General features: G+C 37.9%; 2 protein-coding genes across 4 annotated transcripts in view; both read right to left on the bottom strand.

The window, feature by feature from the left end:
• The window catches only part of cpxm1b (carboxypeptidase X (M14 family), member 1b), a 30,856-nt gene extending 11,110 nt beyond the window's left edge, over nt 1-19,746 (bottom strand). Inside the window, exons 1-5 of one of the 3 annotated variants that reach the window (XM_084718552.1) lie at nt 19,362-19,746; nt 15,812-15,967; nt 8,564-8,673; nt 8,317-8,456; nt 7,554-7,638 (exon numbers count right to left, since the gene is read on the bottom strand). In XM_084718552.1, the coding sequence (XP_084574678.1) occupies nt 7,554-7,638; nt 8,317-8,456; nt 8,564-8,673; nt 15,812-15,967; nt 19,362-19,683 (813 nt within the window). In that variant the 5' untranslated portion in view covers nt 19,684-19,746. The remainder of the gene's footprint in view (nt 1-7,553; nt 7,639-8,316; nt 8,457-8,563; nt 8,674-15,811; nt 15,968-19,361) is intronic. The other 2 variants (XM_084718550.1, XM_084718551.1) reach the window with 2 other exon arrangements.
• LOC146326315 (uncharacterized) lies at nt 1,818-6,565 on the bottom strand. The gene is made up of 3 exons (XM_084718554.1): nt 6,220-6,565; nt 4,643-4,824; nt 1,818-4,053 (listed from the first exon to the last, which is right to left on the bottom strand). The coding sequence occupies exons 1-3, from the start codon at nt 6,436-6,438 to the stop codon at nt 2,259-2,261; spliced, it is 2,196 nt and encodes a 731-aa protein (XP_084574680.1). The 5' UTR covers nt 6,439-6,565; the 3' UTR covers nt 1,818-2,258.
• Nucleotides 19,747-22,202: the final 2,456 nt, after the last annotated feature.

Raw genomic sequence — 22,202 nt, 5'->3', positions numbered from 1 at the left:
TTTTAGCTTCCATTCAGAAATGACTCTTTGCTTTGATGTCTTTTCCTTCTGTGATGTGATGTTTCCACTTTTTTCTCCTCTTTTTTCCATATTTGTATTATGCTCAAGAAAATACAAGAAGACCTATAAACTGACTAATGAAAAGATGTATTTTTTTCCTCGCATTTGGGTCTTAAGAACCTTTAATCCACTCTGATGCCCATGGAAGAAAAAATTGTATGACTGACACTTCATGGTCAGCCTGGCGTTGGCACACATGCGTCAAAGACCACTCGGATAAACAAACCTAACCAAGGCTGCAAACTGTCCAAATCTGTTTTGCCATCCTGAATAACCAAATGGCAGAGAGAATTTCATAACTATAACCAAATCATACAGCCCTGTCACCGGGGATATGGAGATAATAAACGTATCCCTTACTGAAAAGAAATTATTTGTTCACTGGTCACTGATTGTTTGCATGCTGTAAAAGAAGAAATATAATTTAGTACAAAAAAAAGTTCAATATTTTTCATGTCCTATAAAGAATAATGACCAAACATTCCTTTACAGACCTTTGTGGGAATGGTGGAAACAGTTTGTGAGTAATTTTCACTGTAATGACTTTTCCGTTCTTATTTTCTTCCATAAAGCTTCCATTAATCATTTGCTGCAGGAGTTTAAACATGAAGCATTAACTTAAAAATGCAGAGCAGGATGGGCTCAAATTGGACCGTTTTACAATTAAGAGATTAAAAGGAAATACAGCGTTTCAACCTCTTAGTTTCTTACTAATTTTGTGGATACTTTTCTAATAACTCGCTGTTATTGTTGTTAATTCTTATGATATTTTCTATAAAGGAGGGTGTAATCTGGTAATATCATTTAGATGAGTTTTCACTTAGTGCTGTTTGTAAGTACTCACACTATCAAATTTAATGTTTTAAGACAGAACAAAGAAAGTAAACGATAGAAATAGAAAGGCATTGATTAACCTCGTCTATTAATGAATTCATCTTTTAGTTAATAAAATGTCTGTCAAAAACTGCGAGCGTTTCCAGGATAATGTCTTTAAATAGCTTTTCTTTTGGCAAAAATCCAAAAAACATTCAATGTAGAATGAAATGACACAGAGAGCAGAAAATCCTCACATTTGAGAATCTGAAGCCCAAAAATTTTTTTTTTTGGACAAATGTTGACAAAATGACAAAAGTGGTAGATTGCTTAAATCTTTCTGTTGATCATTGGATCAATAGTTTTATCTCTGCTAAAACACGTCTCACAGCAGCTAAACTATAGTTCCTATAAGTCTGTGGATTATCTTGAGTAACCAGGTCATGAGAGACACCAAAAACTAGATGGAGAGATGGCACGATAGGTAAAAAGAAAATTACAGTTGTGTGTATTTTTGATTTGGGGTGAACACACTTCTTACTCATCTCTCATCACATTCCTGTCTTCAGTGGAAAAGCCAGTAAACCATCTGAGTAATCTTTTAGTCATCTCACCCAAAACCTTCTTCTCTCCTGTTTCAGTTTTCATCAAATAGTTTTTCAAGTTACCGTCTATCATGTTACGAAAAAAAAAATATTCCTTTATCTTTTTTCTGCTGAACCACCATCACTGTCCGCTTCAGACAAAACCACACAGAGAAACCAGACGTCCTGAAAAATTCAGGACAGACCTGGATTTCAAGCTGTTGTCCTAGATCCAAAATGAGCCGTTAAAATTAAGATAATATGAATATATTATAACAACATATGAATTTGTGAAAATATTCTGATCAAATTGGTTATGTGGACTGTAGTTCTTTGTTTAATTATTGAAAAAGGTATTGTTCATTTTTGCAAAACATAAAATTATGACTGATTGTAATTCAACTGCTTTAGAGCAGCACTGCAGGAGGAATTAGTGATAAAAAAAATTCTGTAACTGATCTTCATAATATTAAGAACAAATATAAAATATGGAAAATGACAAATCTTTAAAAGAAAATGCAGATGACATTGAAATAATTTACATTATCTTTATTTATGACAGTAAATTAAAGTTGCAGTTTCAGAGATGTATTAGGGCCAGATGGAAGTGAATGTGGTGCAGCTGACGAGTCATTTGAGGGATTTGGACGGGTGGAGGGAGTGTGGTGGGAGGCTGGTTGGAGGTGGATGGGGTTAGGGTGAGGTGTTTGACACAGGGTGGTTGTTTTGGTTAAGGGTGAAATCTTTATTGATAAATGTTAAAATGACTTGTCTGTTGTCCTCTGTCCCCAGCTGGACTTCTTAGAGCTCCTTGTTGGTCAGTGTCCTCCATTTCCTCCTGATGTTGTCTGAAAGTTCCTGGAAGAAATCGGTGATGTTCTTTTTCTTTGGCTCTGCAACTCCATCGTCTGACCCCGTATCTTGGGCGTTCGCAGGCAGTGGACCTCCCACTTCCTGCTGGAGCCTGGAGGAAGCAGAGATCCTGCCGAGGCTTCCCATCACCTGATCGGCCATCAGCTGAGCGTAGTCATCCATGACGACCTCGTACTTCCTGGCCGACTCTACCCAGTTAGCAGCAGATGAAGCGCAGTTTTGGACTTGGATCATGTGACCCATTCCCCAGGATGGTGGAGGGAAGACGAGTGACGCCAGCAGGTGTTTCACAGCCTCCTCGACGAATACGTACACCTGCTCAGAGGGCGTGATGAAACCAGTGAGGCATCTTGTCGGCTGGCTGAGATCTGAATCAGACAAAGCCTTTCTGTTGTGATCCATCGACTTAGTCAGGCTCACTTCCTGTTGGTGAAACGTGGTCATGACTTTGTCAGCCAGCAGCTTTGAGAAGGTAAACAGCTTGTCCTTGCTGATCAGGTCTTCCAGCCCAGTCAGCACTGCATCATCGCTCTGCACACTGCTGCCATCTTGTTTCAACGACTGCTCCATTTCATCCAGGAAAGACTTCACAACGCCTGCCATGTTCTTGACCGGGGAATCACATAAACCAGCCATGGTACTGTGGTGACTGTGTCTACCATTATCCTCCTGAGTGTCCTCTGCTCTCTCGTCACCCCAGTTGGACAAAGGGGGAGTCAAAGACCTCCTTTCCTCTTCCATTTTGCCCTGCATCAATTTGTCCAAATCCTTTTTGTGGAAATTCTGCAGTTTCTCCTGCAATTTGAGTTTTAGCTCCAATGCCACAGAGACCACTCGGTCCTCAGATACTGTGGTGTTTTTAGACTTTTGCCATGGGAAGGTAAATTTCTTGGGCTGGGGCTGGCACAGTTGTTTTACACTGTTTACTACAGTGTCCAGCATCTCCACGGTCAGAGTGTCCAATGAGGCCATGCAGGGTTCACACAAAGTGGCCTTTGCCCCAACGCTGCGTGAGGAAAACATGAGCACTGATCTTAAGAGTAACCCCTTCAGTTCCTTCAGGCTGGTATTACGAAATCTTCTGCATGAAAGGTCTTTGATGACCTCCTGAGTGGACACAGTCATTGGATAAGTTATTGTCATGTCCTGAGGAGGTGATTCATGTCTGACTTCAGGCTTTGCCCCCTGTGGTGTTTCATCCTTTTGGCCAAAGGCTTCTTTGCTGGTGCTGATCTTAACTTTCCCACGAAGGCACCAGCAGCAGCCAACGTTAACTGTTCCAGAGTCACTCCAACTGTCCCGATTAGATGTGTCCAAATGCTTGTCTTTTGTTTCTGCCTTGGTGCATGTGGAGCATCTCATTCTAATGGCCAGATCTTTTAGGATTTCCCAAGCAGTGCTTTTTGTTTTTATACCTATTTCTGTCTTCTCTTGACAGATGTCCAAGCTTCTAACAATCGCCGAGATCACCTCCTGTGTGGCCAGCTCCAAAAACTGTTGGGGGTCCTGCCATGATGCCTGTTCTGCACTCACCTTGGCAGAGCTCTCAAGAGGAGGGATGAAGGTAGTGAGAACAGACAGATCCTGGTTCACCTGCTGCACTGCTTCTCCCAGAATGCTGCTGGCAGACCACTGGGAATCAGACGTGACTGACGACTTGGCCAAACTTTCTCCACTTTGGACAGGATCTTCAACAAAGGGTAACCCCATCCCAAGTGGGTATCTGGAAACAAAAAAAGTAATACCAATCACATACAAATACTAAAGACTGGTCCTAACAAAGCCCAACACAGCAGTCAGAACCAGGTAAAAACTATTCAGTGCAACCAATCCCCAGGAAACTAGCCTGGGAACCAGACGAATCTGTTGAGCTTATATTTACATTTACATTGACAGATACGTCTGTCCATGAAATCTATTTTATAACAATGAAAAATGTCTTAATTGTCTGTGAACTAAAACAACAGATCAGCTACCACCTGATTCACAGAGATTATTGCTAATTCCTCTATTTGTATTTGTGCTTAAATTCACTAATATAATGCTGATGATATCATCTTCATTATGAACTTTGACTTTATTACCGTAATACATGTTTAAAAATGACAGCTCTTACTTAGATAGAATGTCTGAATTTAAAAGCTATTGCATAATCTTTTATTATTACATGCAGACTGTAGGATCATCTGGGATCTGGAGGCCTGCTTAGGACCCAGAATGTTCAGACTGACTAATTCTGCTTGGTTTTCATCAAAGGTGTGGAGGAAGTCCTTAGAAGTAAAATCCTGCAGTGACCTGTTATGAGCTCCTACCTGCTGTCTTTGCTCTGAGTCTCGTCCTCACTATGTAACTGTGAGGATTTTTTGGCTGAAGCCTCTAAAAAGTCCTTGGCCTGCAGAGGAACCGTCAGGATTGGGAGCAGCAGCTGGAAGACGAGCTCAGACACCACCCTGATGATCCTCTTGGACACCCGTGCCAGGTGATCCTGTGACAGCTGGAAATGCACAGAAGGTGTTTAATATCAACTGAAAACATTTAACAGCAACTTCTTTCTTCTAACTTTTCTAACACTTTAACTCAAGTATGTGTGAAGCTTTAAATTCACAAGAACCTGTAAATTTTACATCTTTGAGCCCAAACTTCTCATATTACACTAAAAATGGTTTATAATTAGATTATTAATTAGGTTGTAAACGCCTCATAGATCATTAATAATCTCTTACATCACATTAGCTGAAAAGGGGCAACAGTGACATGTTGCTTGCCAAATAGTGAGCCCACATTGAACTGGACCTCAGACCTCACTTCTTACTTAATTTACTTTATTACATGGCTTCATTAAATACTCGACTCTGATTGGTCAATTACAGCATTCTGAGGTCTGTTATTTCATATGTTTCAGTATTGTTATTTTATTATTACTATTAAGAACAGACTGTTGATATGGACACAGTTCTGATCATAGCATCTGGAGGAAAAATAAAATCACTGTTAAATCACTAAAATCATTTTAAAATTAATATTTTGCATCAAATTATTGATTTCTTTCAGGTACATAGCCATGTAACAACAGGATGTACAATGAGGACACTATTGTGAAATAAAGCCATAATAAAGCCATAGTCGCTTTAAAATTAATATTTTGTCTCACATACATGTGTGCCAAATATATATACATATATGTATAAGTATTGTTAAGTAACGGTTTAATAAGCAGGATATCGTACAGTCAGTGGGTCACTATTGCAAAATAAAGCCATAAAATCATTTTAAATTTCATATTTTGTGTCAAATTATTTATTTGTCTGGTAGATAACTATGTAATAAGCAGGATAATGCACAGTGAGTTGGTCACTATTGCAAAATAAAGCCATAAAATCATTTTAAAATTCATATTTTGTGTCACATAAATGTGTGACATATATATTCATAAGTAACCATGTAATTAGCAGGATAATGAACAGTGAATATACACAATGACCTGCTTATTATTCATTATGACACTTACTGAATGGTTACCTACAAAAAAATTAGCTCTAATTCATTTTAAAATTGTTTTATGAATTTTAAAATCATCATCCAGAGTCCATGATTAGAACTACACCCATAGCAACGGCCTGTTCTTCATAGCAACGGTCTGCGATAAAGAAAAAGACCTGATTTAACAAAATCACGTAGTCTAATAACTTTATTTAAAGCTGTTCAACCTGATGAATGGATTCAAATAAATATTATCTATGCTTTGGACATTTTAGTTTAAAATCGTATGTTAAACAAAAACTAAAAGCATCTGAAGCTATAAACTAGCTACTTGTTAATATCTTTGGAGCGACTTTCTGTAAAGATAACTGCTGGTTTAGTTCAGAACATTAAAGTTAAAGTTACTCACTGGTAGTCTCATCCTGTCTCGTAAATTCTCCCACTGTCGGGCCTCCAGACTGTTAATGAAGGAGGAGACGATGTTGAAGCATAGATCCTCATCTTCCTCCTCCTCCCTCAGCATCCTCTCCGCCGCTGCTCGCTCCTCTATCCAGTAACCCCGTGAGTTCACCGACCCGGTGTCGGTGCTCACACCCATACTGGTGTGTTTCTCCCCTCTGCTGTCCATCAATCAGTCCGTTAACTTTCTCCAAACCGACCACACAGACGGATGTTCATCAATAATCAGTCAAATGTAAGATTTTTACCGAGACTGCTGCCGTGAGAATCAACGTTGTTTTGTGTTTTAAAGAATGACAACGATCATTCCAACTGCTGTAACCATGACGACCAAGACCCAATTTAATGGACTTTTAACATGTTTTAACATTTTATTTTTTATTTAAAAAAAATCAATGGATAATAAATATATACATATATATACATATATATATATATATATATATATATATATATATATATATATATATATATATATATATATAATTTTTTATTTTTTTTTTGCAGTCACTAGGGGCACTAAGCTTCAGATCAGGCAGGTGGGTCAGTGTCAGGTCATGTACCAGGAAGAGATACCTTTCTTTCTTTTTTTTTTTTAGCAGAGCGAGAGAGAGGCAACATGTGATAAACATGTGTTTGCTTTTGACCTGGAAATACTTTAACTTCAAACGTGGATCTTGCCTGGAAATTGGACTTCTTTATTTCCTGAGTACAACCCAACTAAATGATGCATCAGTAAGTAGGTTTTTAGGTTTCTGATTTTTTTGTCTTTTTCGACAAATTGCCAGTAGTTACTATTTACATTAATTATGTTATTTATTATTAATATATTGTGCATTCAAATAGTTTTATTGGCATGAACAGAAATATGTTATTGCCAAAACAGTTTACAGAAAAACCACGTTACATATTACCTACTGTATACTCTATATATTGTATTTGAATTACATCAGTATTATTTGCATGTAACCAAATAAACATGTTAAGCATTAGTTAATGAATAACCCCTAATTAAATTCTGTAGAGCTGCAGATGATTATTATGATGATTAGAGGTACTCATTAACTAATGTTAACTAGTGTATTAGTTCCTCATTCATTCCCTACTTATTTTACTTATTGTATAACTTTATCTTATTTTTGGTGTACCTTATTTAAAACTGTTACCCAGTGTAATTCACACTGCTGACCCACTGTTATCACCATGACAACAAAAGTCTTGACAGACAGATGAAGGAGCTCCTGATCGATGGTTTGAATATCAGTGAAGTGAATGTTGACTTACAGCCTCTTCAGTCCCGTTCATACACGGCTTCCAGACCAGCGTGTCGTTACTGAACTGCACCTTGTAGGTGTGCACCACGTCCCAACTGTGTGTGAACAAGACACATGTATCATATATCTTATGACATGAGGAACCATGCAACAGACCTCATAAGAACCAAACAATAAGAGAAAAAAAAAATATGTACATATCTAATATTTCTATTTAAGATTAATCAAATATTATCTTTGGCTCAGGAAGAGAAAACGAGAAAGACAGAAGGATATTATTTATGTGTCTTGCAAAAAAAAAGTTTTATTTATTTAACATTATGCAACTGTTTTCTTTAAAATTAGACATTCAAAATAATTTTGATGCAACACTGTCTTGTGTTTCTTGACTACTCTGCACCCGGCTGTGGTTAGATGCTTTGTGGTACACACTGCCAATGAGCCGGCCAAAGCCTTTATCACTTTTATTGGTTGCAGCTGTGCTGTTTACATCATTCTAATGTCAATGTTTATTCTTAGAGAGGCAGCAAACTTGGAAGACCGGTCTGGAGTTTATTTGCACATAAATACTCAAAGTAACTTGCTTGATGTTTGTTAGTTTTTGATCATAAGTTACATAATAATTACAAATACATATGTCTATATTTACAGTGAATTGCACTGAGAAACTGTAAGGGCGCCAAATTGCAAAAATCTTACATGCTGCAGGGGAGTGTATTCTGCTCTATAAAACTACATTTCCCAGTGTTCACTGTGACACTGTATAAACTGACCTCCAGATGGAGCTGCGACCCTGCAGGATGACACCGGTGAAGCGGGTCAGTCGCCGGGCGTCGACCTCCAGCCACTGATTCTTGTCTCTGTACTGAGCACACCAGGCGCCATCGTAGATATCACCGTCCTCTATCCCAGACTGCAACACACACACACAGGAAACACACACACTGTTATTGTTGCTCTGCATGCCACATACTGTATAAAATGTTATATCTGTGGTTTGCGGTTAGCCTGTGATGTTACCTGGATGTTGAGTCGGCCGCGGTGAGGACCCAGGCCTCTGCGCTTAAAAGACGATGCTCTCAGCTGGGTGTCTTTGACCTTCAGTGACTCCAGACCCAGTGGAGGACATTCTGACACAGTCAACAGGGATTTATTCAACATTTTAATATAATTTCAGCATGACAGTGGAGAGCAGAGCAGCAAAGTAAGAACAAGCCAAAGTTCCAGACTTAAACTGGTGTAATTTGTGCATAGAGACTTTTAAAAGACCAGCTGTTTGAGGTTATAAGTGAAATTTGTTGAATAAATTCTGGTTGAAACATCTGAAATTATTTCACGTTTCAATGTGGATCAGTTTTGGATCAACTCTAACGCAGTGTTTGGTTCTTGATTGCGTCCATGTTAAATAATTTTTTCACAGCTGACCAGCATCTTCTCCATAATGAGCAATTTTCCACTTTCACTGTCAAAATAACCTAATGGAACCAGCATCTTAACCCACTTTGCTCCTCAATATACCATAATAACACAGTACATGCAGCTTTGCACACATGTGCTGCAGTTACACAAAATCATACACTCACATGTACATATGTCATAGTGAACATATGTACACACACTTGACCTTTTGAGATCTAAGAGACAAGATCAATTCTCAAAAGCATGTGAATACAAATCAGATCACTCAAAAGAAAGGAAAGGAGAAAAAACGTTTACGTGATTAGATATTTTAATGTTATATAATGTACATGAATTATATAACACTAAAAGCGATTTCTCACATTTTATCGATGTGACAAATGACAGGTGACAGATTAAAGAAACAAGCTGAATAAATTAGTGCAGGAACAGAACAAATGCAGATGGTACCATACAGGACATGAGGGATCTTTGAATGTATGATCAGCAGGGACATTATGTAAATCATGCTGCAGACATCATAGTCACCATATCTCAACCCAGCTGGGTCAGTCTTTCTTGCTCTTTATACTACATCATCTGACTTATTTTGTTCCTGGTATTTGATGCATCTGCACTGCACAGAAGTTAATAGGAAGGGTTGGTGTATCACCTGCACACAAAACTGGACTTTAGCAGATGCACTGCACATTATTTGAAAGTACAGTATAACATAACTTAAAAGCAAGCAGGACTCTCCCTAAAAACAATGCATAGACATTTGTAAGGGATAATGTACAGTGAGCGTGTCGTTACTGTAAAATAAACCCTTACGGGGTGATGCAGGGCACAGACACAAAGTGCTGGGGGTTTGAATCAATGTGAAGGGATTTATTTCACAACAATGACCTGCTCACTGTACATTATCCCACTGATTACATGGTTACTTACCAAAACAAATTGATAAATTGACACCAAATATTGATTTCAAAAAGGATTTTGTTGATTTAAAAGTGATTTTATTGCTCTTCTAGAGTGTATGATCAGAACTGTGTCCATAGCAACGCCCAGTTCTGTTATACAGAAATAACAGACCTTAGCCATGTAATAAACAACAACAATCCCTTATAATCATTGCACAAATCATTAGAAGTGTGCGGCCACACCTGCGTCCACAGAGACCCCGCCCTCCACCTGCACCTTCTTACCTTAATTTCTCATTATTTTGCTGTTCATGGAGACGCTCTATCAACCCAAAACATCAATATTTGTCAACCAGCGAATGAAGCTGAAAGCAACTGATAAATTCTACTTATTCTACTTATTTTAACTCAAACCACAATCTTTTCCTGAACCTAAAAAAGTAGTTTTGTTGGCTAAACTAAATCAAACTGTGACCATATCATAACGTTAACCACATGTTTATTTTTGTTCAGTTCACCTGAATACTGATCTGCTCTCTGCAGCAGTTTATGGGAAGGATTTTCATGTCACCTGCACACATATATGCACTGCACGCTATTTGAAAGTGTAAAGTTGTGTTATTTGCACGCAGAGTGAGGAGAGCAGGTTGGTTAGACTATTCTCTCTACAACCATCAACAACATTAAATGAAGGATAGTTCCATGTTTTTACTCTAAGATTTGTGCTTGTTATTAAGTATTTTTTTGTGTGTTGAAGTTTTAGGATTTTAACTTCAGTAAAATACTTCTTTCAGCACTGATGATTTACAAAGTAAATTGGAAGAGAAGTCAAAAGCAGAGCAGGAAACAGAAAAAGCCACGCTCTCTTGCAGAGGGTGGCATTTCTTCAAACCCGTCCAGCGTCCTCTGCTGCCTCAGACAGACTCACATTGTCTGGAGAGTTCAGTTCAGTTCACACCCTCTTCTCCTGCCAGGAAGCTTTACTGGCTGTTAAAGAGTCTCAGGCGGAGGTATAGAGGCGGTGTAAATTAATGCTAAATGAAGGTGGCATTTCCTTTAAAGACCCTTTCCCCCTTTTTGCCTTGTAGTCCAGCAGGATCTCTCTTGTGACTCAGAATGTTGCTCAGCTTTAAAAAGTGATGTCTCCCTTTGTTGCTGTTGAAAACTGGATTCCTGCCAGACCACAAACTTTGGAAAGCTGAGCCAGAGAGACCTGGTGAACTGACTCTAATGCCCAGAAGTGAAAGATCTATTTATTATACATTAAAGCAGCTGATTATCTGTGTAAATAAATTCCACTGGAAGAGAAAATAAATCATGAGGGCAAAACTTTGAAGCAGCTTTGTAGTGATGGGAATTCCGGCTCTTTTTAGCGAGCTGGTTCTTTTGGCTCGGCTCCCTAAAAAGAGCCGGCTCTTTCGGCTCCCAAGTGGCTCCTCAGATTTTTTGTTGCTCAAATTAATTTATTACCCAAAATAATGTAAAATTAATTACTAATGTAAAAAACATACATTATATCGAATGTTTATTATTTATATGGCTTTATTTATACACTCAATATACTTAACATGGAGGAGAGTACTACAATATTAAGCAGAGTGCTTAATTTTGACAACAAACACCACATATATTAATTACAAATTTTCTGTGTAATTGTAATATTTAACACTGGATATATTAGTCTTCTGTTGTGCAATGAAGTTTTAATCTGTCAACAAGGAGATATTTTGTCTGATAATAATAAAGATTATATATATATGACTTATATATGACTTGGTTTTACAAGGCAGATAAAAGAACAGATGTTACATGTATCAGAAGGAGGATCTCTTCTATTTTAACCTCAATCAGCGATCAAGAACGCACTTTATTTCTTCAGCTATGATCGTGATCTGCAGACTACAGGTAACCTATTCTCTCTTAACTCTGTTGAAAACTTGACTGTAGATTTTCGTCTCCACTTCCTGCTGCGGCCGCCTGATCTCGTCTACTTTCCAGGTGAGGCACAGTTCATCTCAAACGAGTGTATTTTCTCACCTTTCAAGCGTGTTGTCTCTGTCTGTAGCGCATGTTCTCTCTCGTCTCCCTCCCACTTGCTTATGTGCTCACTGTGTTGTGTGTCTATAACCCCTCCCCTCCCCCTTATACTCAGTGTGGACACACACACGCCACCAATCATGTGCGACTTTAACAGAAAAAAAGAGGAGAAAAAAACAAATCGGCTCCCAATCAAGAGCCGGTTCCCGTCGTTCACTTCAAAGAGCCGGCTCTAAGATCCGGATCGTTCGCGACCGACACATCACTACAGCTTTGTGTGGAGAAAAGCATTATTAAGACTCCTTATTGTTCTCTGCCTGAATCTGAGGACCCTTTCTTTTCCTCTAAATAACATTTTTATAATGAACAAAGACCACGACTCATGCTCAAACCTACAGTAGTTTTGTATATCATAATAACTCCTATTCTTTGTTTTTTTTTTTTTTTTTACATGTTTTCGTTTCCTTCTGCCTTCTTTTCTCTTTTTATAGGAACCACAAGGGAAAGATGGAGCCCTGAGTCATCAAAGAAACATTCTCCCAACCTTTCCTCAACATGACCCTCTGACTTTACCATCAGTGCTGTCGGGCCATGTTTGGACTTTGAAGAATTACAAATTGTGGAAAATGCAAGTGAGTCAGGCCACTTGTGTCAAACTACTTGACCAAGTGAGTTAAATTCATGATAACTAAATAACTACTGTAACTACAGATACTCAGCATTGAGGTTTGTTGGACTTGATGTCAGGAGGAAATGTATAATCTGATATGATCCATTACCCTAAACTCACATAGATGAGCGAGACAGATGAGCAGCGTGTGACATGAACAGTAGTGTTATCATCATGACGCCTGTGTGGAGTTACTTTAAGCTCAAGGATGAAAAAAAGGCAAAACAAAACCGAGTACAATTCATGCAAGTTACTTAAATTTAATTTTGAATATTTGAGTGTTGCTGACCAATTACTGCACCAAAAACACATCACTTGTTCCATGTCAAACTTACCGCTATATATACTGAAATCTGATTTTAAAAAAAAGATCTTGAGATATCCTGCTAACAATTATACAAATTGGACTCAAAGGAGTGTCCTTGGATTAGGGAGCAAATGTCTTAAAAGTCCTAAAGAGAACAGCAGCATCCTTGTCGACCTGCACAGTTGTAATCGAAATAAAATCACAATATGGCGAAGTGCAGTATCCAAATCACAGAGCCAGAACCAAATCGTAATTCTTTGAATATGAGAAAACAGCATCATACTGAGGTACTGTAGTGCTGCATAGATGACCTGACCTAAAAATCTTGTTTGGTACAGACCTCAATAAATATCACATCATGACGATTTTAATAACAAAACTGATCATTTCCACTAATCATACTGCATAAAAAACTTTTTTTTAAAAAAACAAACTGCGCAGCCCTAATCTCCTGCTAAAGTTGATTCTAAATGGTGAAGTTGTTTCAGCTTTTTAATCAAGTTGTGAAACATCTTTGACTGCTAACTCATCAGCAATGGAAGTTGCTTACAACATGGATGGTGATGCCTTTTCTTCCTTTCATGGTCACACGATTTCAAACCTTTGGCTCAGGAGGCGAAGCTGAGGACTGTCTACATGTTGTACTCTGTGTATCACATCTAATTGTCTAATTTTGCCATATTTCTTCTCACAAGAGGGTGAATGAATGAAGATTGTCACTTAGTTCAGTACTTTGTAGGATGACAACTGTTCTGGCGTATCACTCCCAGCAGTGTCTGACAGGCCTGAGTGGACTTTAATGAGCATCAGCTCTGATTTGACATGACGTGACAAGTTGCTTACTGAGCGTTTATTTCCAGCCGACCTCCACAAGATAATCTCTCTGCTTCCCTCTGCTGTACATACACACATTAGATATACTGACGCTCTACAGACACACACACACACACACACACACACACACACACACACACACACACACACACACACACACACATTTAAAAGTGCATGTTCACAAAGCAGCTGGTGCATCAGCTGTAGCTCTGGAAGCTGAACCAGAGACGTCTGAACCAAACAGACCTAAGAAAACTCAAACTGTGTGTGTGTGTGTGTGTGTGTGTGTGTGTGTGTGTGTGTGTGTGTGTGTGTGTGTGTGATTGTTTTACAGTAATGGCTGGGGGAAAATATCCAGTCCAATATTGTCAGTAATTTATTCTAGGGTGAAGACTCAGTTTCATGTTCAATGTCCTCATAAGAATAGCAGTTGAGGTTTTAGACAGAGAGAGACTGACTGGAGAGAAAATGGCAGAGAGGCAAAACAGAGAAAAGACAAAGGTGGACAAACAGAAAATAAAAGAAAGGAAGACATTTACAATGTCTGGAGGCCAGTGAATAAAGATAAAGGACATCTCTGTTGTCAGCGAGCTCATTGATCACCTTTCTATTGAGTATGAAGAAGCCTGACAGCTGTTTTATCTGCAGCAAAAGATTAAAATACAAATCTGTGATATAATGAATTATAAAAGTTCATGTATATTATATATGATAAAATGGTACTTAGACAACAAAACATAAAATGTCCAAAAGAAGAAATACTAGTACTTGTACTAAGTCAAGTATTTTAGTAGCACCAGTACAGAGTAATATTTTAGTAATTTAACAGTACTTGTACTTGAGTACAGACTGTCATTACTCTTCCCAACACTGACTGTAATTAAGTAAATTTACAGATCTTATAGAAATTATCCACGGGAAACTCATTCTCATTTGTTTTTAAGTCATAAACACAGGAGAATGAATGAGTAGGATCAGACAAAAGATCAGCTGATTGTTTTTCTCAGTTGTCTGTCAGGGCTTCAGCATCATACAACTGAAAGAGCTGAAATGTGACACACATTCACTGTACTGCATTTCACCTTTAATAATCAATTTACAGATGGAAAAGTATGGGAAGAAACCAGCTGTACTGTTGACCAAAAGGATGACAACATTTTGACGAAACAGTTCAGTAAAAATATAAAAAATTCTTTGAACTCTTATCAGAAAGATAAACACGTTTCACAAAAACCTCCTCATCAATAAACCCTGATTCTGATTCAATGCATTGCATGCTACATGCTAAATGCAGCCACACAACCCCAGTAGTATTATTTTGATACCAATATTTTCAGAGTGTTAGTCCAGGAAGAGGAGAAGTCTTCTTGTTAACAGTTTATGAGAGATTTATTTGAACTGAATCTGTGCTTCCTATTAAAGGACCAGTGTGTTTGATTTAGTGGCATCCAGATCGCATTCAACTGAATATCACTCACAAAAACTCACTAAAGGCCCTCTCTGGAGCCACTGTTTGATTTATCCATTTTGGGCTACTGTAGAAACATGGTGGTGGAAGAAGTCTGTAGATATAAAGGGCTCATTTTAAGGTAACGAAAACACAAAGATCTTTGTTTTCAGATGATTACAGACTGATGAAAACATACTTATGAATATCATACACCATATTCTGCCAACAGGCCACCTAAATCGTACACGCTGGAGCTTTAAGACAGTTGTGAAGTTGTGATTTTGAAGCAGCAGATTGAATTAATTTCATTATAATACACAAGTTTAGATATACAGTATGTGCTGCCTCAGCATGGACCCTCACAAATCGGATCTGGGTCTGAATTTAGTGTTAAATCCACAAATAGTTTTTTCATTTGATGCTTTCCTGGGTGGGTTCACCTCGACAGACAGTTCAGGGTGTCCCAGTGAGGTTCACAGTCCCCATTACAGAATGTATTAATGGTTGAAAAAAATACTTGGAACCATTTAAATTTTTCTGATGCAGTAAACCCTGCAGCCAGTGAAAGCACTTCAAACTATTTGCCTCTGATATCTGACCCGTGTCTGATTGCCATACTGTATACATCAGGGCTGATGCCCATACGTACGTGGAACCGTCTCCGTGGCCACTGACGGGCTCACTCTGTGTTTGACCTTAGGTTTGGTTTTCTTAACAACCTTTGGCTTCTTGGTGATGAGTTTGGGTTTCTTCTGGATTGTTTTGGTCTTCTTTGCTACCTTAACGCTCCTGGTGGACCTTCGTTCTACAAAAATGCAAGCCATTTAAAGCTGGGAACATGCAAACCGTGTAGAACATGACTTCAGGCTTAGAACAGCAGGAAGAACCATTCTCCATGAAACTTATTGCAGACTTAATAATGTTTTTTTTTTTAACTCTTAACTACTGTGATGAAACAATAAAAGAATAGTTGGGATTATTTGATGTAGGGCTGTATGTTATATTATCAGCTACATGGCGGTCAGCATGAATATTTTCACTTCTTTACTTTGCTGTCAGACCGACTTTTCTGACATGAAATCCCCATTATATAAGCCAAATACCACTCTCTCCTAACCAGCCAAACTCCATTGGCAAAATGACTATTTTTACCTTGCAGAACACGGAAGTTAGTTTGTTTGGGTAACTTCAATCTGAACTATCCTTTGAAAACACTGAAATCACACAATACAACAAAGAAATCAACAGGTCAAAGCAGCGGAAGATGAGCAGCTCCTGTGTTCTGTGAGGTAAAATTACTGATTTTGTTAATGGAGTTTGGTTGGTGTGGAGAGGGCGATATTTTTTTTAATGAAAATATATGAAATATGGCATACACTTAAACTGATATAGATTTTTTGAAGCTAGGTAAGGTATGTTTTTCTACTGACCCTGTCCTCATACATTGCTTAGCTTCCTACACCGATACTGTCACATCGTATTTGTGTGTGTTTGGATGTGTTCTAGGTCTTCTGTGTGCGGATCTGGAGTCAGTTTCCAAGGATTTAGGTATAAATAAATGATTTAATTTCAAATATTTATGCGTATTTATAGATATTATTAATGAAATTTGCATGCAAAATAGGTCCACCTGACAAGTGGACAAAAAAAGTCATTCCACGGCAATACTTCCATAAACGCAGACCTGGCAACCCTGAAACTGGGACATGTCAACCACCATCTCCTGCAGAGAATACACTGACTATCGACAAGTACCACATACAACTCACTTTAAGGGAAAACACTGGGAAATACTTTGGGAAATATGTTCAGTCACCGTCTTACTGAGAGTTGATGAAAAGTTTGATACCATTCTCAAACTGAAACTGTAAATGTTTAATTTGAAGCCAACAGCTGGTTAGTTTAGCTTAACAAAGATACTAGAAACAGCTAGTCTGTCTCTGTTCATAGGTAAGAAAAGGTAGCCTACTAGAACCTCAAACTAAGGAAGGACGTCACTGCACCTGGCCAAGACATCTGGCACTTGACCCCCGTAAAACCATAATTTGTCATTGTCATGACATTTGAGTTTTAAAGGGATCTAAACAAACAACATATAACATTAATTAGTGAACTTTAAATGTGCTGCTGGGTGACTGTTTGACTTCTAGACAGAACCAGGCAAGTCTTTATGCTAAGCTAAGCTAACTGCTGCTGGCTGTAACTTAATTTTCTGATGCAAAAATATTACAGAGGTGTCAATCATCTTATCTAATTATTGGAACGGTTCCTTTAACATTAGCTGGAACGTTATAGCTTCATTTCCCACCAACAGAAGATGCCATGGACAACCACAGCAAGCAGCACAAACCAGCTTTCAAACCTAAATGCTGCTGAGCTGCAGATGTTTACATCTATTTACATTACATTACTGTGGCTGCAGCCACAGCTTCAGTGAGTCTATGTACAGTTGAATCAATGATGCATGAGCAACGACACGCTGGGTTTTGGGGAGTGTGAAGGGTCTTGTTCTTCTTTTTCTTTTTTTTGGGGGGGTCTCAGGCATCGTGGCCCATCTGGTTTTCATCAGCGGAAAAAACATGCAGTGAAAATCCTTCGCTGCACGCATGGAAGTATGTGGAACATCCTCCCCCAACCCCTCGGACACTGACTCTCTGACCGCACATGTGCACAAAACAGAGCTCTCTTTACACTCTGGAAATCTGTCTGCATTTAAGGAACTCTAAAACATTCTTTAACCACTTCTTTAAAGGGACAGTTACCGTGAAAATCAAAAATACATTTTGTTCCTCTTACCTGTAGCGCTATTCATCCATTGGTGTGAGTTGCAGAGTTGTAGAGATATCGGTTGTAGTTGCTTTCTTTCTAGCTGGTTTCTACCATAGAGAGAAAATAGTTCCTTTATGGAACTGCTCACAACAAGGTCTGTGGATTATCTTGAGTAACTGGGTCATGATTTCTGGAAAAAGACACTGGTGTCCAGTTTTTCAGTTATGTTGAATTTTTCAAACAGAGAGAAGGCAGACATCTTTGTGGCTGATCTCTCTAAAACTCTGCAACTCACACCAAAACTATGTCAATGGATAGAACTGCACTACAGATAGAAGAAACATATATATTTTTGATTTTGGGGTGAATTGTCCCTTTAAATTCTGAGGCGAAATCAGTAACTGCAGCTCTTTTGGAACTTTTGACACACTGAAGTTTGGTCTGAGGGACATTTTTAATTCCCGACCAGCAGTGAGTTTTGCAGATTTATTGAATCTATTTTCCAAGGATACAAACTTAAAAACATGTTTACAGCTCTGAATAATTATTTCTCAGGGGATGCTGCGTTTGTTTGCATAGTAACACATTATTGTGCACTTTGATTCTTAACTTTTCCAGCATGGATGTTTCTGTTTCTGGGAAAAGTAATAAGAAAACAGTAAAACCAGTGAAACAATTAGTCACGTTGTTAAAAAAGAAAGTGCATTTGGACAGATTATCACAGTTTCCTCTTATAAATATCTTTCGAAAAATAAGGAATCCTATAATAAATGTCATGAGGCTGCAACATGATTAGACCTGCAACAATTAATCAATTAGTTGTCATATCTAAAATAAATCGCCAACTATTTTGATTAAAGCCGATATATCAGATGACTGATATTAAAAGTTGATGTATTCCTTGATATCCGCCATTAACAGAATTAATTAATTACGTTTTAGAGATCACTGCAAAAATCTGTGTTATTTATATATTTTATACATTGTACATTATATTTTGTATGGAGAATATTTGCTGATATATAGTTTTTCAATTCTTAATCTCAGCATCAGCCCCAAAAATCCAGCACCGGTCAGGGCTTATTTAGATAATTAAATCAAAAAAAGAAAAGAAAAAAAAAAAAGTCAAAATCTTCTGATTTCAGCTTCTTAAATGTGAATGTTTTCTGCTTTCTTTACTCTTCTATGACAATAAACTGAATATTTACATATGATTTTTCATTTTAGAGACCAAATACTAATTGATGAATCAAGAAAATAAGCGACATTGATAATAATTGTTAGTTGCACAACATTAAAAAAAGATAAAATACTGTAAAAACATTTCAGAAATGCATCTGATGACTGTGAACTCATTGTTGAAAACCACAGACACACCAGAGATAAAGAAGCATTAATATTCCAACATATAAACCATAATATTCACTCACCTAATTCCAAAGGACCCTCTTCTTCTTCAGTGTTTTTTCTCTGCACTTCTCTCTCTGCTGTTTTTCCAGCGGCCTCAGTCAGATGTTCAGCAGTTGTGATGGTTTCAGGAGGTTTGGTTGTTGACTTACTGTAACTGGTTGTGAATCCTGCGGTGGGAACCTCAGATGAGTTGGTTTTCCCTGCAGAAAAAGGGCTCACAGTCGTAGTAAAAGCTCCATCTGGCTCCACGGTTGTCGTTTCATTGTCACTTTTGGCTGAAATGAGGAGAAACGATCCAGGATGCAGAAATAAAAGCAGAGTGAAGAGCAGAACTCCTGCCATAGTAACTCTCCTCCTGCAGAAACTCTTCTAACACTAAACACTCATTCAACCTTCCTGACCTGCAGCGCTGCAGCAAAGTCAAGTCACACACAATGAGAACACAACTGCCTTTCACCCATTTAAAAATAAAAGCTGTGTTCGCATGCAGAATGTTTTGGGAAATAAATAGTACTGAGGAAAATTACTTAAGTGAGCAAAAAGTAGAGCGGAAAATTTTTTGATTATCACAAAATTTAATTTCCAAAAATATTTTGATATTCATTTAATTCTTAAAGGAATTTTTGAAGCAAAATGTCCCAAAACTTCTATTTCCAGCGTCTTAAATGTGAAGATTTGTTGCCTTTATCTGTCATATCTGATACCAAACTGAATATATGTGACTGAATAATGAAGGAAAAAAGAGAGCACTGCACTGTAACTGCACGTAACTTGATAATGTAATCTGGATATAAAAAATGTTGCTCTATTCCATTACAGTTACACATAAAAAGACATAATCAGATTACTGATATATTTAGTAAAAATGGGGATTATAATTTTAAAGTAAAGAATAATTTACTACCATACACAGTGCACACGCAGCTGCCAATTCATTATCATGACCTCTAGTGGAAAAAATGCTTCACTGTGTGGAAATTTAGCCATTTTTTGTCTATAAATCAATCAATCAATAAATTGTGCACAACAAAGGAAGGAACAGCAGGACAAACTTATAAACTTAACAACAAATATAAAACACCTAAAGGTGCAATGATTATTTACTATTAAATTAATGTGCTTGTCAATTAATTGTTTTGAGTCATTTTTTTAAATTAAAAAAAGTCCCAAATCTCAGATTTCGGCTTCTCAAGTGTGAATATTTTCTGGTGTCTTCCCTTTTTGACAGTAAACAGAATATTTATCTACATCTCAAGATATTTGAGGATGTCATCTCCGACATTTTATGGATCAAACAACTAATTGATTAATTGAGAAAATAATCAACAGATTCAATCAATGATGAAAATAATTGTAAGTTGAGGCCCTAAACATGACTATAAATTTAAATATAATAAAAACATATATAATCAGTCTTGGAGTCAGTCTTGCTGTGTTAGTAGGGTTCACCAACAATCAGGTTACTTAAATTAAGATTTAATTTTCTTATGATAATAAAAATTCAAGAAAACTTTCCTCTTCAACCACCAAAGCTAAAGAAAAGAAATCACAACAATCTAATAATAATTTCATTGCTTTTGATTATCACATGATCATTATACTTTTTAAGAGCAAGTTTGAAAATTGTGACGACAGATGAAGCAGAGATGCAAAGCTGGTCGGCAACACTTTCAAACAGACTACATCTGTAAAAGCGATAAATGCATGCTTTTATTTTGAAAACGCAATCAACATCCTGGCGTCTGTACTGCTGACTGACTTGATGCTCCTCTCTGCAGAGCTGCTGGACTCACAACCGTCCAACCAGAGTTTATTCAGGGATCAAACTCAGTCAACTCTTCCTCTTTCCATCACACACAGGCAGCATGCATGGCTGCAAATTTAGTAATCCACGGATATTTAAAGGGATAGTTCACCCAAAAATGAGTGACTCCTCTAGACCCTGATCAAAGTGCCTCAATATGGCAGCAGCTCTTTCCATCCTTTTTATGTCTATAAACTCCTCCAAGTAGCAGCTCAAGCTAAAACAGAATGGAGTTCTTACCTTCCAAGTCATAACAATTTTCCATTTAGCAGCCAGACAACCCAGTGATGCACATTTGATTTTCTCACAGGTAACCCATTTACCTTATTGGATATTTAGGAAGATCAACTGGAGAATCTGTGTAAAGGCATCTGACCACTTCTCACAGACCAGTCCTTTCCAAAGACTGGATCGCAACCTATGGAAAGCTGTTTTAGTCAATATTAAATAAATAAATATGGTTATGAAATAAATCAATAAATAAATATGAAATATCATGTTTCAGCAAGTTGTTGAGGTGTTTTACCACTTGGGGCAGGTTGGGCAGTTATCTCTCCAAGTAATGAACCATGCCCAGGAACCTCTGCAGGGTGATTTTGGTGCAGGTGGCACTTTCTTTTGCTGAGCCTAAAGCCTGCGCTCTCAAGGATCTGGAGGACGTTTTGAGGTCTTCCTTTGAGCTCCTCCTCATCCCTGCTGCTGACAAGGATGTGTTTGCACTGAAGATGCCAAAAGGGAGTCGCTTGAAAAAGTACCTCCATGTGGGCGTGATGAATGTCATCATTCTGGCTGTCTCGCTGTCCAGAGCCATGAGCCAAAAAACACTTGCTGCGTCAAGCAGGGAGAACCCGTGAAATTCTGCCAGCCATGAAGAGACATAATATAAATTCATGTATGATGTATGTATTAGTATGTTTATTGATTTTTATGGAACAGGAAAGACAGGATAGAAAACAGAAGGAAATGGAGAGAGTGAAATCCCGGGTAAGGGAGATCTGGATGAAGAATCCAAATTATCTTAAGCAGCCACAGTCTAACACCAAGAACATGGAAATCC

The sequence above is a fragment of the Lutjanus erythropterus genome, chromosome 5, assembly GCF_056507025.1.
Source record: "Lutjanus erythropterus isolate fLutEry1 chromosome 5, fLutEry1.hap2, whole genome shotgun sequence".
NCBI classification, from domain to species: domain Eukaryota; kingdom Metazoa; phylum Chordata; class Actinopteri; order Lutjaniformes; family Lutjanidae; genus Lutjanus; species Lutjanus erythropterus.
This window is presented reverse-complemented; position numbering and strand designations above follow the sequence as displayed.

What these genes read in the sequence shown, in the direction of transcription:
- LOC146326315 (XM_084718554.1), bottom strand. Translation starts at nt 6,438, where the DNA reads ATGGACAGCAGAGGGGAGAAACACACCAGTATGGGTGTGAGCACCGAC. An exon ending in GAGACAGGATGAGACTACCA is followed by an intron (nt 4,825 to 6,219) that starts GTGAGTAACTTT and finishes GTGCATTTCCAG; the next exon opens with CTGTCACAGGATCACCTGGC. An exon ending in ACTCAGAGCAAAGACAGCAG is followed by an intron (nt 4,054 to 4,642) that starts GTAGGAGCTCAT and finishes TTTTGTTTCCAG; the next exon opens with ATACCCACTTGGGATGGGGT.